Raw genomic sequence first — 16,841 nt, forward strand, 5'->3', positions numbered from 1 at the left:
AGAATCCCTTTTGTTTCTCTCTGGAAGCTTTAGGAATGTTTCTTTTTTTCCTGATGTTCTGGCATTTTTTGATGGTGTGCTTTAGTAGGGGCTTTTTCCATCCATTATGCTGGGCGGTTGGTGGACCCTTTCAATTAATAAACTCATATTCTCTAAGTCTGACACATTTTCATATGCTATTTCTTTTATTACAATCCTATTTATTTTATTGTAAAATATAACATGGGTACAGAGAAACCTCATGAAATAAGTGTTTGCTTTAATACATCACCATAAGGGAAATACTCTGGAAAAAGACACCCAGATTTAGAAATAGAACTTTGCAAACCACCCCGAAGGTCCTCCACATGCATGATCTCAGTCACAACTCATTTCCTCTCCTATAAATAACCACTTTTGGGGGGCCTGTTACCACCCTTTTCTTTATAATTTTATCACCCAAGGGTACTTTCCGAGCAGTAATTTTTAAAAAAGTTTTTGTAAGTTTCTTTTAATATACACGTTTTCTCAACCATATTTTTTCTTGCAGTTTATTTATTGAAGAAATCAGGAAATTTAATTGGCAATGTTTTCAATAGTCTGAATTTTGCTAATTTCATCTCCATCGTATATTTTAACCTGCTCCTTTGTCCCACATATTTCCTGTAATTATATATTTTCTGACAGTTGGACCTGGAGACTTTATCAGATACAGGTTTGTTTCTGGTTGCAAAACATTTCAGAGGTAGTGCTGTGTATGTTTATCCAGGAGGCACATGATGACTAATCGTTTCTATTTTGGTGATGTTACCAACCATTGATGTTTGATAGATAAATCCACTGATTCATAAGGAGTAACAAGTAATAAGTGAAATTCTGATACAATGATTACTTCTTTCATTAGCTGAAATACTTCTACAAAGTGTAACTTCTCATCCACTGTTTGGCTACCCAGCTGTACAGTTAGTTTACAGAGGACTGGCAGGACAAATTCTTTACTCATTCCCTTTACTCATTTGTCCTCAAAACAATGAGTTGTGTTCCAATTAGCCTCCATAAGTGACAGATGAATTTTATTTTAAATTATTATTAACTTAAGCATTTATATTCAATTTGTTTTGATTGAATTTATCCTTACTGATGCTCAAATTGTCTCATCTTTAGATCATGAGATTATCTTCAAGTTGGCTCTTGTGTCCTTTAAATGCATCACTAGAAGTCTTCGAGATGTCTAGGTTCATCTTGTACAGATCTCTCTCCTTCTGTGTGTTTTGTGCACTTTAAAGTAGAGAATTTTATTTTAAGACTGCAATCTGCACTATAGGGATGTTCTTTGCTATTGGCTTGGTCATAGTTTGCATAACTTTTTTTTAGAGTTCATTCTGATAACTCCACTTTAAAATCCAAACCACAGGGTTTTCACTTAACCTCTTTTAACCTGCATCAGATCTTCCACATTAAGATTGCTGGTTCTCAAAGACAGTGGGATGATAGAATTAGTATGTCGTATTATTCCTCATCTGCTGTATCCCAGGTTACACAGACAATGGTCTCAGAGTAGCAACAGAACTGCTACCACCATAAATATGATTATTGAAAGTAATTGAATTTTCACATATGATATTCCTATTCTCCTCCTATTTCTTATAGTTGTACTGTGTCTACATTGTCTAAATATGTAGCCATTATGTATTGTACCCTCCACCTTATAACCCTCATTTAGTCTTAGCTCTCTGAGTAAATCTATTTTTAGTGCCATCATCAGTCATTAAATCTATGTCACCCTTCTGTTTGTCTGAAGTCTTTTTTCTGGTAAATTTCTCAGGAGGTGTTCATGGGAACAATATTACCTAAGTTTTTGAATGTCAGTTTTCTCAGATATTCAGTGTGTCTTTTGAAAGTGGAATATCAAACCTCTTTCTATTATGTTGTAAAAGTTTTCTTGACTTATAGTTTTAATTGTATTTGTTCTGTACCCTTGTTTTGGTTTCCTTTTTGAGGATTCCATGTGCATCTATATTGAGTCTTCTTGGTCTATCTTCTTGTCGTTTATGCTTGAATTCTTTTTCTTCTTTCTTCTTCTTCTCTCCCTTTCCTCCTTTCCCTTCCTTCCTTTTTTTTTAATTTTTCTACTTTTTATCATCTATTTCTCTGTAGCATTTTCTATATTTCTTAAAGCATTCTTTGGCCTCCATTTATTTTCATTTAATCTTCATTTTTAAAATTATTGTTTCTTTTATTTACAATTCTTTCTTAAGTTCTCTTAAAGCAACACAACTTTTCCAATTCTAATTTACGTTGTTATTTCATAGGTTATATTATATTCTTAATGTTCTTTAGTTTATCTAATTTCTACCTCTAAAAAACTTGTTAGAACTTCTCATCTGTTATCTCTTTTCTTTTTGTTCTGATGGGTTTATATGTTTCTGTAGTCTCTTCTTATATTTTTGTGAGGATTATGGAGAGGGAAGAAACAAAGGCATGTCTTCAATCTTCTGTATTTAATTAGCTCCATTTTTCTTATAACTTTGTTTTTTCCTTATTAATTTATAGGAATTTTCTATCCAATTCATTAATTAATCCTTCATTGCTTATACATGTTGCAAATATTTATTTTCAGTATGTGCTTATCATTTTAAAAATCTTGTTAACTGATGTATTGAGATTTTAGTTTCAATTTCTTATTCTTTCCATTTATGCTGTTTTATGTGTTGTTAATAAATTTTTCCCTACTTCCAGGATATGACAATATTTTCCTATGTGTTCTAAAACATTTAAATTTTGCTTTTTATGTTTATATTTTTAATTTATCTGGGATTGGTTTTTGTGTACACTATGATGCAGGGGTATTTCCCCTCATATGGATGGTCATTGTTTGCTGAGGAGTCTGTCCTTTCCTCTCAATTTATACTGCCACTTTGCACACCATGTTCCTCCTTCTTTGTAGGTCTGCTTATGGGTTTGCTGTCATTTTGCATTTGTCTCTCTCGGAATTGGCACCACACTGTTTTAATTACAATAGCTTTACAGTAACTCCTGAAATATGGAAAACAAGGTATTTACTTCTTATTCTTTTGATTCAAAGTGATCTTGGTTATTCTTGACCTTTCCTCATCTAAGTTCTGTAAACAAATTGTGTTGCAATTTTGATTAGAATAGCCTTGGGTTTAAGGATTAATTTGAAATGTATTTTTATTTACTTCTATTTTCTCTTTAGAGCTGACATATATTGTCCTCCCATGGAGCATTTCCAGATAAGTTAGCAAAAGATTATATACATATAATGCCCCTCACATATGTATGCAGACAATACCATTTGTTCATGTTTGCAGATAAATGAAATATTTGTAGAAATTTAAATTTAAATTGGTAGCAATGTCTCTGTGGATAAGTACTAAGGGATTGGGATCTGAAATGAGAAAGATGTTTGCTTTTCACTGTAAAATATTTAATTTTATTGCTTTTTCTATTAAGCAAACCTACTTGAAGTCTGCACTTGACTGGCTTAAATGAACATCTTAATTATCACAGGTGATTGGTATGAGAATTCTTTTTCTATGATATCTTTTATCATTTAATATAAAGCACCAGTGATTTAGAAATTCTCAAATAGAGGCTCTACAGTAATTATCTCAGTTTTCTTAGGAAGGATGATTATGATAGCTTGCACATATTTTACACGAAGAAAATAGATACTGCAAAGCTATGTGGTAATATCTCTCATGCTATGTGTATACACAAGAGGAAAATTAATTAGTTGGCTGCTAGCAATGTGAAAACAGGAGCTACATTTTATTCACTTTTCTGTCACCAACAATTAGCTAAGTGATTTATATATAATAGATTCTTAATAATGACCTTTTAAACAATGAGTTAATGAATAAACACAACATCAAGTATTAATATATATTTTGAGGATGGTATATAGTAGTTTGTTGTGAAATGTGATACAGAGCCTGGAACATAATAAGTGCTCAGTAAATGTCAGCTATTTCTTTTGTTGGTATTCTACATACTATCTCTATTACTATTACTCCAAAGCTTTGTCCTCATCCTGATTCTGCATGATATTTTTTTTTGATAATGACTTGGGTGAAGATAGGAGAGATCTTTATCACCTATTTAATTTCATTACTCTGAGATGAATAGAAAGGACTTCATAGGCTGGAACAATGTGCTTAATCTGATGGGGTACAATTTAGTACTGTTTAATATCCTGGATGAGAGATAAAACTCAAATGATCAAGGGCAGGATGGAGGAAGAATTTGTTTAACATCAGCACATATAGAAATTTTAAGGAGTTTTAATAGAAAGTAGATCTAAATCTGAATTACCAGTATGCTGTGGACAATAAAGGAGGTAATACTATCAAAAGTTATATTAAAATAAAAAAATAAATAGTTTGTATAATGAGAAAGTTGATAGTGGACCCTATTAGGCAGAAATAAACTATACCTAAGTGTTTCTTGTGGTCAATCCTAGACATTACACTTTCTATGAAACTTAGGCTTGGGAAAATACTTGAAGAACAATGATTAGAATATTGAAAAGACTCACCTATTTTCTAATGAAAATGGAAATTTTTGCTTTGAGGAGAAAATGACTCATGGAAGATATGATAGCTGTCTTCAAATACTTGGAAGGAAGCCAAGTGATGGAGACTTTATGATCATCAAAAGAAAATAATTGAATAATAAATCCATATAAGAAAGAAATTCTAAAAAATTGAAAATGTAGCAGCTGTTTCAAAATTCCAGGCCCATGGCAGTGTTCCGTGATAGAGTTCACAACCACATGTTGGCAGAGATTAAGGAATTAGGTAAGGGGCTGGATCAAATGAGCTTTGAGCTGGAAATTTTATATTCCATGATTTGTTTTGGGATAGTATAGCAAGACTTCAGATATGACCATATTTATCACTGGGAAAGATTGCTACCACCAACCTTGATTGATAGACTTGCTCAATAAAATTCAACTAATATTGCTGTGAACTCAACAAATTCTGATTTATGTTTATTATTTTAAGACATATAAAATAGATAAAACAAGGGATTGTGCAATGATTTGCTGCAGAGTTTAACATAGAAAGTGATCTGAGTCAGTCCAAGTGTTTTGATCTATTCCAAGCTAGGCAATAGTTGGCTGTATGTTACTTGTAAGTCATAGAATTGGCTTATGTGTCTAACACCCACCACACTGTCTGACACATGGTGGGCACCATTTGTTGAAGGAATGAGTGGCTAATTCCTCTCCTTGATTGATTGATGTTCACTAGCTTCTACCCTGCCTGAGGAACAGAGGAAGCCAATTCCTAAGGCACTGGTCAGTTAGATCACTTGTTAAGACTTTCCTCACAAGTTTCACACTCTCAGAGAAGAAGGAATAGATAGTAACAGGAGACATCATGGAAATAGAAGCTGTAGCAACTGGTAGGAAGATCCTCTCTAGTGCAGAAGAAGGCAGCTCTGAGAGAGAGGTTGAGTTTTTTCAGGGGAGATAGAATGGTTTTAATCAGGTATTCAAGCAGCTCTCCAGAATTGGGGCAGTAGGAAGTATTTCAAATTATGACACTCCATTTGGAAATACTGTTTTCATATGAACATTTACAGATTATATTTAGGACTTTTCTTGAACTCAGAAATAACATCCTGTAAACTACAAGGAAATGTAAAACTGTAGGAAAAAAATGTAATCATATCAAATAACAACAGATTCTATAAAACACAAAAATCCTTTTATGGAAAGTAAAATTCTTACAACATGTTTTTGAACTATTTAATTTATTTGGTATTAATGGCCATATGTGGCCACAGAGTCCCATAAAGTAGTGCCAGTTCTCTTATTTAACAATTTGGAAACGTTGTTTTTTAAAGGCCACGTATGTGGAAATTCAATGATGTCCTATTTGTTTGCTATATTCTTATCTTGGTTTATATACAGATGAGAGATAATCATACTTTACATAGTCTTCTCTACCAAGATCATTATTGATTAGATAGTGTAAGACTGGAAATAAGTCGCTCTAGATTTTATTTTTGTTTGTTTCCAGTGACACAATTTGACCATGCCTTGGATCAGGGATTAAATTTATTGTATCTTGCTAAATGTTATCACTCTTGTTTTCTAAAGAAAATAGATTTATGGTTTAAAGGAATTTATTTAAATCCCTTTGCTCTCTTTTTTATAAACTGTCATACATCTCTATTAAAAAACTACTTAGATGCAAAAAGTCATTAATTTAAAATTGAAAAGTTCTTTTCTTTCTCCTTCATTTACTCCTTCCTTCTGTTCTTCTCTTTCTCTTTCCTCTTTCTCTTTTCTGACAAGTTATGTCCAAGCTCCCAAACTCTACTCTCCAAATTCTTGCCCTGCATTCACCAACAGGTGAACAGACCATAAAGTATCATTATTTTCATCAAAACAGAACTATCAGCACATGTGTGAGCAATACAAAGACGTTGCAAGGGAACATTTATCTTAGAAATAATTTTGAGTGTACTAAACAGAGAAGAAATTATTTCTGAGTTTAAAAATAGTCAACACAACTTGGAAAGCATGGTAATATTTATTCATGATAATAAACACGTTTTTAATGAAAGCCATAGATGTCCAAACACAAACTGAATCATGACAACCCAATGGCTTTTTTTTTTTTTTTTTTTTTTACAAAATCTATGACACATGTCCCATTAATTTGCCAAATGATATGAGTGCAGAGAAAGAATGAGTCAAAAACACTAAAATCCTTTTAAACACACAATCTAATATAGATATCAACTGTGAAAATGGCATTCAAAAATGGTCCCTTTGTTTTAACTTCATCTGCTGAGTTTTTGCTACTGTACCTTTACAAATTTTTTAAAGCTTTAATTGTTATTCATTTCAACACAAAACTGGCTTAACTTTCCATAGAGGACTAAATTCTGTCACATTAGTACATATGGAGGGAGGTATACAATGTCATTTGTAAATGTGGGTCTGAAAGGGCCATCATAAATATCCTATAAACCATACAGCATTATAGGGTATATAAACCTTATACTATAGATAATGCCTGACTAGAAAAAAATGCTTGTCCCTACAACTTCAGATTTCTTTTAAACTTACCTATTTGGAAAAATTTTACAGTTTGTTAGAGATTTAAATTTCCATTCTTAAGTTTATCAAATCAGATATCTAAATAATTGTCACTTTCCAAATAATTCACCTCATTCTTTCTCAGGAGTCATTTGGACCCATTTGAAATCATAAGAAAATCAAATTAAATGCAAGAATTTCCAAATAAAATTTTCTTACTGGCAGTTAATAACATAGTCATCCTATTGCACTTTTTAAATTGAATTATCAGAATCAAAAAATTAAAAAAGTAATGATAAGTTTTATAAATAAAATCCCATGAGGAAAAGGCACTTAAGCCCTGCACATGGTTATTCCAGTCTGTATTCTCTACAACACTTATCAAATGGAATTGATTTCTGGCCTGCATACAAATACAGTAAAGTGCCAGAATAAAATCAAATCAGAATGCTTATAAAAAAGAATCAAGTTGGCCACCAAATGTTTCACATCAGTAGGAAATTTCTTTAGAGATTTCTGATGGATATCTGAAGCATATGTTGTTATCGTATCAAGTGCAGGAGAGGTATAAGGCTATTGGAGAAATTCCTTTAGTTTATTGACTAAAAAGCCAAAACAATTGTTGTAACAGTAAAGCTTGACAAGATAATTAAATGAATGATAACAAAATCTCAGCAGGGAAGTGCCCATTAATTGAATTTATTTGGGAGCATGTTTTCACAAGTATAACCAAATTATCTAATTTCCACTCACATTAAAAAGTGATAGCCTATAACAACTAATTACTGGAAATGAAGGAAAAAGCTAGTACTTTGAACCAATAATACAGAAGAAAACAAATTTACTAACATCAAAGGACTGCCATGATATTTGACAGCTTCTTAAGAATTCCATTCATCATTTTGTCCCGTGAAAATATTTCAGTGAAACTCGCTAAAGGAAAGAATCCCAGTAATTTCTATGTAGTAGTGTCTTTAAAGCTGGAACATATTTCCTATAGTCTTTGCATCCTTTCTTGATATTGATATGTGTGACAGTACGAGTGTGCCAATAGGTGATATAACTGCTGTTATAGATATGTTGTAGATATGACAATTGAGTTTTGGCATTTCCTTTTTGTAAGAAAATTAATGCCATACTGTTTTGCTCCTTAGTATTACATATGGCTGGTAACTTTTTAAAAATTTTGTTGCTGTTTTCATGTACAGATCAAGAAGTTTAAAGCATTATTTTGGTCAACTTTTAAATTTGAAATGAGGAATGAAATAATCTCTACTCAGATTTTCTGCTTTAAGCTGCCAGCAAGATGTCTCCAAATTGAATAATTTTAATGCTGTAGCAAATTATGTCCCAATTTGCATAAAAGTGAATGATGAACTTTGTTATATATATGTGATAGTCAAGTACATTTTGATCACAGTCAACATGGTCAATGGCCATTGAAAACTATAAAATCTGTAGCTTTTGTATTTCTAACCCCATACTCATTAAAATAACATTAATCTGTTGATAAATATTTGGCCAAAAATTTATATAATAGCAAAACAATTAAGTAAAATTAATTTTGGTATAATGTTGTATAAATTCTAAGCAGCCTTGCCTATTTTTAAAATCTGAGGCAGAAAAATCTGAATTAATAAATAATTCCAAATTATTCTTTTAATTTTGTTACTCATTGTTTTCATAAAGTAAATTGTCATCTCAATAAATCCATTTTAAACATATTGGTTAAAATTGAATAACAATATTTAAAATTTTCCTAGCATTTAAAAATTATGTTTCAGCTTTAAAAACAGTTCTTAATGTTCTGTTTAATGTGGGACATCATTTACATTTAGAAAACTAGAGGCTATAATTATAAAACTAGCAACTAACACTCATTCACAATGACTTTATCACGTGACAATAAAACCTAGGCTGCTTTATCTTCCACAATTTGATACTACCTTAATTTAGAGAAAAGAATAGGGCTATGCTTTGTTTTCCTAAATCGTTTTCCTAAATTAATATAAAGTAGATGTCAGTTATGCTATAGATAGGTAGATTGATAGATAAATGGCGAATAGATGGTAGATAGATATAAATATGGCCATCATTAAAACATAATAGAATGTTTGGTTTTGCCAAGTGAATTAATGCATATGAAAGTATTCATTCATATCTTATTTGCTGTCATTTCTATTTGTTTTTATCTTTTGTTTAATCAATATATTAAAAGACAATGTTCTGATTAAACAATATTTCAGATGCTAAACAATTCTTTTTATTGGCAGTTCACAGTCTAAAAGCATAACCACATCAGGCAAAAACTGCATGTAGACCACTCTGGATCTTGAAGACTTTTTGCTTCTAACAGAGATTAAAAAAAAAAAAATTATGGAAAAATATCTACATTTTAATGATACTTTATAATTGGGAAGGGGAATTATAATCAAAGAAATTCCTTCAAATGGATCTTTATTTTTTAGTGTCAGTTTAATATCTTGCTCAGCACTTTTAAATTATCTTAGAAAGATAACTTTCTATCTATTACTTTATGGCATTTTAATCACCTTTATATTATGGACCTAGATATTGTATTTCATGTATTGCAAATTTATTTCCAATAGACCTTTTTCTTGATGATCAGTATTGGAACCTGTGTTTCCAACTGAAAACAATTGGCACTTTATTTCTATAACACCTTCATATAAGAGGTATTTAAGAACACAAAGCTAATATTTTTCATGAGTTCCTGGAGCTTATAAATTCATAATATTAAGTTTTCATGAATTTAATTTTAGATGAGACTTGCCTTTAAATATACAGTTGTGGTTTCTGTAGAAGTTACCTATATGTCTTCAAAAACCCGACTGGTCTAATCTAGAAAAATGACTTTTTGAGACAGTCGTATTTCTCTCTCTCTCTCTCTCTTTCTTTCTTTTCTTTTTTCTTAAAAAAAGACAAAACAGCAATAAACATTTTAGCTCTTTAATGAGCAAAGATCATGTTTCTTAGCATTGGACTAATAGTCATTATCCAGATTATCTTTATTTCACGCAATGACCAGTGACATGGCCAAGATGTACAAAGTTGTTTCCATCAAGTAGTATACAATTGTTTTTTGTATAATAAGCTTTCATTCTTGAAAAAGAGTAACTGAAAAGAAAGGTTTCTGTTACTGCAGTTAGTTTGTCAGAGAAAGTTCTTTGCATTATCTTATAAACTATCAAAATTGCTAGTCATCTGAAAAAATGTAAAAAAAAATCACATAACTTTAGTCTAATAGAAATATAGTACAGGTAAGAGAGAAAGTATTTATCAGGATGTGCTCTTTAAGTCCATCTCATTTTTTTAATATAAATGTACATCTGATTACATATACAAACATTTGGAAAGGTCTGTGATATACTGTTACTGGTAAACAACAGGGGGATGAAGAGTTTCCTGTGAATATTTGTTTAAAATCACACATACGTGTAAAACTGAAATCCTCCAGATGTTGGCTCTCCTAGGTTCTGTATCTACGTTGCACTCGACTGAGATTGCACGAGTAAATCCAGTGAATGAACCTCAGTGAGAAAGATAAGTGATGTGAAGAGGGACATAACTTCATACTGAATTATTATTAGTAAACATTTTGTCATGCAACATGAGTAAATCAATTAACTGAGAACTGTAATCAGAGTGGTAATACTGGGGCATCCTTATATCATAAAAAGACTGTTGCAAGTAACTCTTTGGACACACTTCACCTTACCCAAAGGAACAAAATACAGAGTAACAAAAACCACAGCAAATTATAGATCCTGTAACACATGTCCAATTAGAGTTATATTTCCATAAATTATTTAGATGGGAATCAAAAGAACATTAAAAACACAGGAAATTTTTTCTGGGATTCATATCAGCGAGTATTCACCACTATACCTATAGTTTCTTCAAATACCTTTTAAAACTAATTCTTTCTATATCGAAACTACTGTGAATTATTTTATTGTAATTACTTTTGCCCCTTAAAATATTCTTTGGGTTCTGCCAATTGATGGAGGAAGCTTCTATTAAAAACTCCAATGGGATGAGAAGGTTTTTAATTACGGCTTAATCAGCAGCACAGCCACCAAGCATATAAATTATCATGCACATCGTGCTAAAAATATCCAGTTTCCTTTATCCCCACAACTTTATACTGACAGCACTTATGTGATAATGTTGTACCTGCCAGTCTTTAAACTTCTTTGTTTTACTGGCAAATTTCAGCATGAGCCTCTGCTAAGGCCATTAACAGCATTGGTGCTTTGTGTACTTATCCAAATATGTAAATATGGTCTACACAATAAAACGGCTCCAAATAAAAACTGGTGAAAATTATCTGACATTCCATTGGTGTGTCCCTTGTGCATATTCATAGTTTGTTTATTTTTATTTTTTATATTTAGACATAGTTCTTTCTTGTTTGGTGTTCCACATGCCTAATTCCATTATGTAACTTAAATCTTCAAAAAATTAATTCGTGGATGTGAATGAAAAAGTATCATTCAGAACAATTGCTCGAAGCAATTGAAATTTGTTCTTAAAGTTGATTCGTTTATATATACAACTCATTTTTTCAAAACCCCCAAAGTTCTTGATATGTATATTCACATAATATTCCTCATTTAAATAGTAAGAGTCTTGTAGGTTGAAAGCCAAGGAATCTTCAGTAATGTTACCACAATCCATCAAAAAAAATAGTTTGTTTCTCTTATCTGGCTATACCCTGGTTGTTGAATGTGAATGGGGATGGGGATGGGGATGGGGCAGAGTATTGTTCTGTCCTCCAGTAAATGTATTGAATGTGTGTAAGGGCTGAATCCCTGGGATAGTGTTGGGGATCATTGTAATAGTGTTGGGTGTCATTAAGGGAACATCATCAGGTGACCTCCTCATAGCTAGTGTGTAATCTGGGGGGCAGGCGGTCCGAAGAACCACCTCATGTGGATGGATGGACTCACATTCATGATCCAAATCAGTGTGCTTCATTTGGAGGGACATGATTTCTTCTTCTTGTGCATGGGTCAGATCATTGGTAGTAGTGCGCTGAGGGCTGCATCTCCTGTGGACATCATGTCTCCTCTTATCCTTTTTGTAATACAGGGCTGCAAAGGCCAAGATGTTCAGAAACAGCAGTGATGCCCCAACTGCAATAGTGACACTCAACTCTGTTGAGTAGTCCCTTTGATCCACTGAAAATGGACTTGGTTGTTGTTTGGGATCATCCTGCTTGGCAGTGGGAAAGGCTGATGTGACAGGTACAGAATTTTTTCTTGTAGGTCTGAAAGTGATGTCAGTTGATGGCACTTTAGTTGTTGTCGAGGTATACTGAGAAATGTCATTGAGATTATGCAGGTGAGGTACCAGCTCCAACCAGAGGTTCACCTTATTGGCTCTGTAATGTTCTTTAACTCTTGGTTTTAATCCAATGTGGAGATAAAGTTGGTCTTTCTGGGAATATCTGGTCCAGGCTACTTCTTCGAAGCGGTTGGGTTTGGTATGGATGAATTTTGTGTCTTGAGGGACTGGCTGATTTGGGTCACTAGGAAAGAACAAAAGAAATTATGAGAACAGAATTGTTTCATTCTTTTCCTTAGTCAAAATGTTACTAGTTTAACATCTAAGTGAAGAAGTGATTCAGCAAAACTTTAGATGGTGTTTTGACATTAACTTGGTTCAAACTAGAAATATACATCTCATAACAGCAAGACTGTTAGATGAGTGATAATGTAAGGCAAGTAAGTCTTATATTTTCTTTCTCTTTGTCCATCTAGAGATGGACTACTATCTATCCAAAGATTATTTTAAATTATTTAAATATTTATATACATATGAGTTGTCTAATAGGCAAACTAGCGAAGATGGCATGGAATAGTGGAAACAATCTGGGATTTTGAATTGGCAGATGAAATATTTGAGTCCTGGTTCTGCTACAAACCAGACATATGAAAATCTACATGAAGCTCTCAGAGCCTCAGGTCCCTTCTCTGTAAAATAGATTAATAGTACCTGACCTGCCCACCTTACAAGGTATTTGGAAGGACCAAACAGCATACAGTATTGTGAATTGGAAAGCATTTTAAATAATATTTGTTACTATTGAACAAAAATAATAATGTCCTGTGAAATTAAAAAACCAAAGACATACATAATAGTTGAGTAATGCAATTGAGATATGTCCTTTCTTAATAAACTTCCAAAAATGAAAAACTAATAAAGCAATGACTTTTCGAAACATGATAATATAGAATTAATTTTGAATAAAGACACTTAATATATTGTTGATATTACTCTATTAAATTATTTTGGCACAAAATATATATTGCTTTCAAATACTTAAAAGGATATTTTTATTAAAATTATAACAAACTTTATTCCTTAGGTACATACCCAGTTTTAGCAAAATTTGTCCAGTATGTCATTACAACTGCACTCAGCATCACATCATTTTTGGAGAAATTGCAAGGAAACAACTCTGTAGGGCCAATCATTGGGATTCCCAGTACATAGGGAACCTCGTCCCCATGGGCTGCATCAGCCCAAGCTGGAACCTGATCTGTTTGGCAATGATGGTAAAAGGCATAGAAGTATGTAGGAGAACCAAAGTTTGAATGAAGATCTGCTGTAGCTACAGCTGGTGCCACCCACTGATGGTCCGTAAACAAAGCCAATAATGTCTTCCTTCTGGTTTCAGGGTTATGACGATCAGCCCAGTCAGTATACATGAATTTAATGGTTTCTCGCAAAACATCTTTGCCTTCAGGGTATCCATATAAATTATCAACAAAATTGGAAACCGCAAAGTCAAAATCACTAGCTGATATACCATCATCACTATCTACTATATTTTCAACGAATTTTAACCCTTCCCCTTGGTTCACTCCTAACATTATATCATAGTTGAGAAACTCTCCTTGCTCCATCAATATCTGAGGGTCATCTGGTATTACATCACCATCAATCACAGGTCCAAAGGCTATGTGGTATCGGGCTGGTTGAATATCTTGATCAACAAGTTCTTTGTAAGGCTTCTTCTGTAGGCATTCCACTAACTCTACTGTATCTGAAACATTGCAACCAACTTTTGTGGCCAACATTCTAGCATATTTTGCAGGTTGGAAACTAACAGCCCAGCTGGAAAGGGCTGTTCCACTTTGAGCTATTGCTCGTTGAAAAAGTCCTATGGGAAAATCAACAAAGAGTTTCAGATGATCTTTAAATAATGTGGTAAAACAATAACATTTGATATTTTAGACATGTAGACACTTTTACTTAAAAGAAGGTACACAAAGTCATCCCCAAGGTATAATAAATCAGAAAGGTGCAGCTAAATCTTGTTCTTTGAGTGTCTTTGAGCATCAAGAGGTCTAAACTGTGTAGAGTCTGAAACAGGCAGTGAGCAAGAAGAAAAGGAGTTGTAAATACTAGTGATAAAAAGCCCCCAAATGTTTTCTTCAACAAGCATGTAACATCATCATCAATGCTAACCAGATGGGGCCAACCCTCTCTCTCTCAAGTCTCCAGAAGACTCTACATTGTCCTTTTGGGATATATCCTTCAATTTACCTGCATTTGCCTTCCTTTGAAATAATTCTGTATGTTTGTTTTAACCCTATTTGATTTGAAAAGAAATTGTTGTGGGCTCACACAACTATTGGGGCTGGGGATTTGTTAATACCCTGGGGATGGCCCTGAAGGCACACAACAGAATATCACTTTAGACATACTCTTTCCAGATCTCCATGTCAGACATAGTATGCTGAATAATCTTCCTTCGGAAGAAGACATAATATTTGAAGTGTTTTCACTAGGTTAAAGAAAAAACCATCAGCAGAAGGATTTAGTAGGGGTGATTTAACTTTTCCCACTGTTGAATGTGCACTGTTGTATTTTATCATAAAAGATGAAAAGTACATGGTCCACTGCTTTTTACTTAATTGAATTTAAGAATTGTAAATTATGGGCCCATGTGCAGTTTGATAAGAGCTGCGTGCCATTCAAATTTACGAATGCACTTTATCTACTCTTTAGGGTATTTTTCCAATAAAATTCTTGTCTTAAAAATATAATTTATCTGTTTTATTTTAAAAATGTATGTTTCTTATCAATTTCCAAATACAACTTCATAGTTCAGTTATTTAAACAAATGCACCATTATTCATATGTGTTAATGAGAGAAGATCTTTTTTCACAAAGGTGCTGAAGCAGTGTCTGAATTAGAAGTAAAGTTTTAGATTTTTCACCAAACATGCATATATATTTAAAATGTCTGTAACATCTTTCTAGATAATTCTAAAAATATTCAAAAAGTCAAACAATACTAATTTAAATTTGGTTTTCTGATATATTTATGAACATAATTTTGAGTTTACTAGAGCAAAATAGGCTAGAGCAAATTATACAAATACAGATAAATTAAAAAATTATGTAGGCTATTTGTTAACATTTGCTCAAGAAAATATTTTACTAATTAAAAATTTTACAACTAAAATAAACCTGGTGATTTCTATAACATTCTTTCCCATTTCAGGGACTCAGTGACATTAACTAAATATACCAAAAAAGATTTAGGGGGAAATGCACATCATGTTTAAATATAGCCTGAAATATGCCATCTAGATGGTATTGGAAAAACATACATTTTATCATTAGTGAGAGTGCTTATTATGTGGATGCAAGATGGGGTTGACTCATGGTGGATACAGGCCCAGGCATTGTTGCAGCCCTTTGTGGAGTTTATGGCCTTTAAAGCCTGTGTCTGAATTGGAGGCAGAATCAGCTTGATGATTTCAAGACATCTTTTGATCATCTCCTTGTCAAATCAGGTGTCTGAAGATGGGTTTAGGACTTGCCCAAACTCAAGTCCATGTCTCTGGCCAAGTAATGACTGATTTCCTTGAAGAGTGTGATGAAATGTTGTATTTTCAACTGTTTTCATAACCATTTGCCGCTGTTTACCATACTGTCAATCAATGAGTAGCAATGTTAGCTGATAAACTAATTGATTTGTCTCTTTAACCAATGTTAGTTTGATACTGACTGAAACTGACTTTAATGCCCATTTTTGATCAAATGACTTTGAGAAGTCTATAGAAGTTGCCTACTGATACCCTAGTTAAGAATTGGCATTAACACTCAAGTTAGAACAATCTAATCTGTTTAATTAAAAAACAAAGTTGTTATTTCAAAATAAGCCATTTCTTTACAGACCAACATCTCTGTTGGAAATGTTCCCATCTGTGTTATTTTGTCATCTTGAATCAGAATACTACTAATATAAATAAAATATTAAATAAATTATGTCAATAAGTTATGTGATATGATTCTCTATATATAAATTTATTTAATGACTGACTATTCTTTTCCACATTAATGTATCTTTGATACTAAAAACAAATATTCTATGTCTGATGCTCATATCATGAAACTCAGTCTTACAAATGAAGATGCTTCATAAATTAAACTTGACAGTGTACACTTTCTTCATATATATGTATATGTATATACACACACATACACACATACACACAATGACAATAAAAAAGAAAATACAAGGTGGTCTTTGTTGGTGCATATTCTCTATTTTCCTCTCTATTATGTATAAATAATGGAGAGAAAGTATTTGCTTTGCAGACTTCTTCAACAAAATTGTTCTTGTGGCTATTTCAAATTAATAATGCAATTAGAATGGATGATTAAACACAAGGTAAAATGGAGATGGAGTCCATAAGGAACAACATGAGGAGACTTGGACAGGCACTTTGGAAAAAGG

The 16,841-nt window shown here is 32.6% G+C and overlaps 1 protein-coding gene across 6 annotated transcripts in view; it reads right to left on the reverse strand.

Moving 5' to 3' along the window:
- Positions 1–11,788: 11,788 nt before the first annotated feature.
- The window catches only part of NLGN1 (neuroligin 1), a 666,223-nt gene continuing 661,170 nt past the window's right edge, over positions 11,789–16,841 (reverse strand). For all 6 annotated transcript variants that reach the window (XM_069472923.1, XM_069472922.1, XM_069472920.1 and 3 more), the window contains 2 exons: positions 13,460–14,249; positions 11,789–12,611 (listed from right to left, as the gene is read on the reverse strand). In XM_069472923.1, coding sequence (XP_069329024.1) covers positions 11,789–12,611; positions 13,460–14,249 — 1,613 coding nt within the window. The remainder of the gene's footprint in view (positions 12,612–13,459; positions 14,250–16,841) is intronic.

Source organism: Eulemur rufifrons, chromosome 7 (assembly GCF_041146395.1).
Source record: "Eulemur rufifrons isolate Redbay chromosome 7, OSU_ERuf_1, whole genome shotgun sequence".
NCBI lineage: Eukaryota > Metazoa > Chordata > Mammalia > Primates > Lemuridae > Eulemur > Eulemur rufifrons.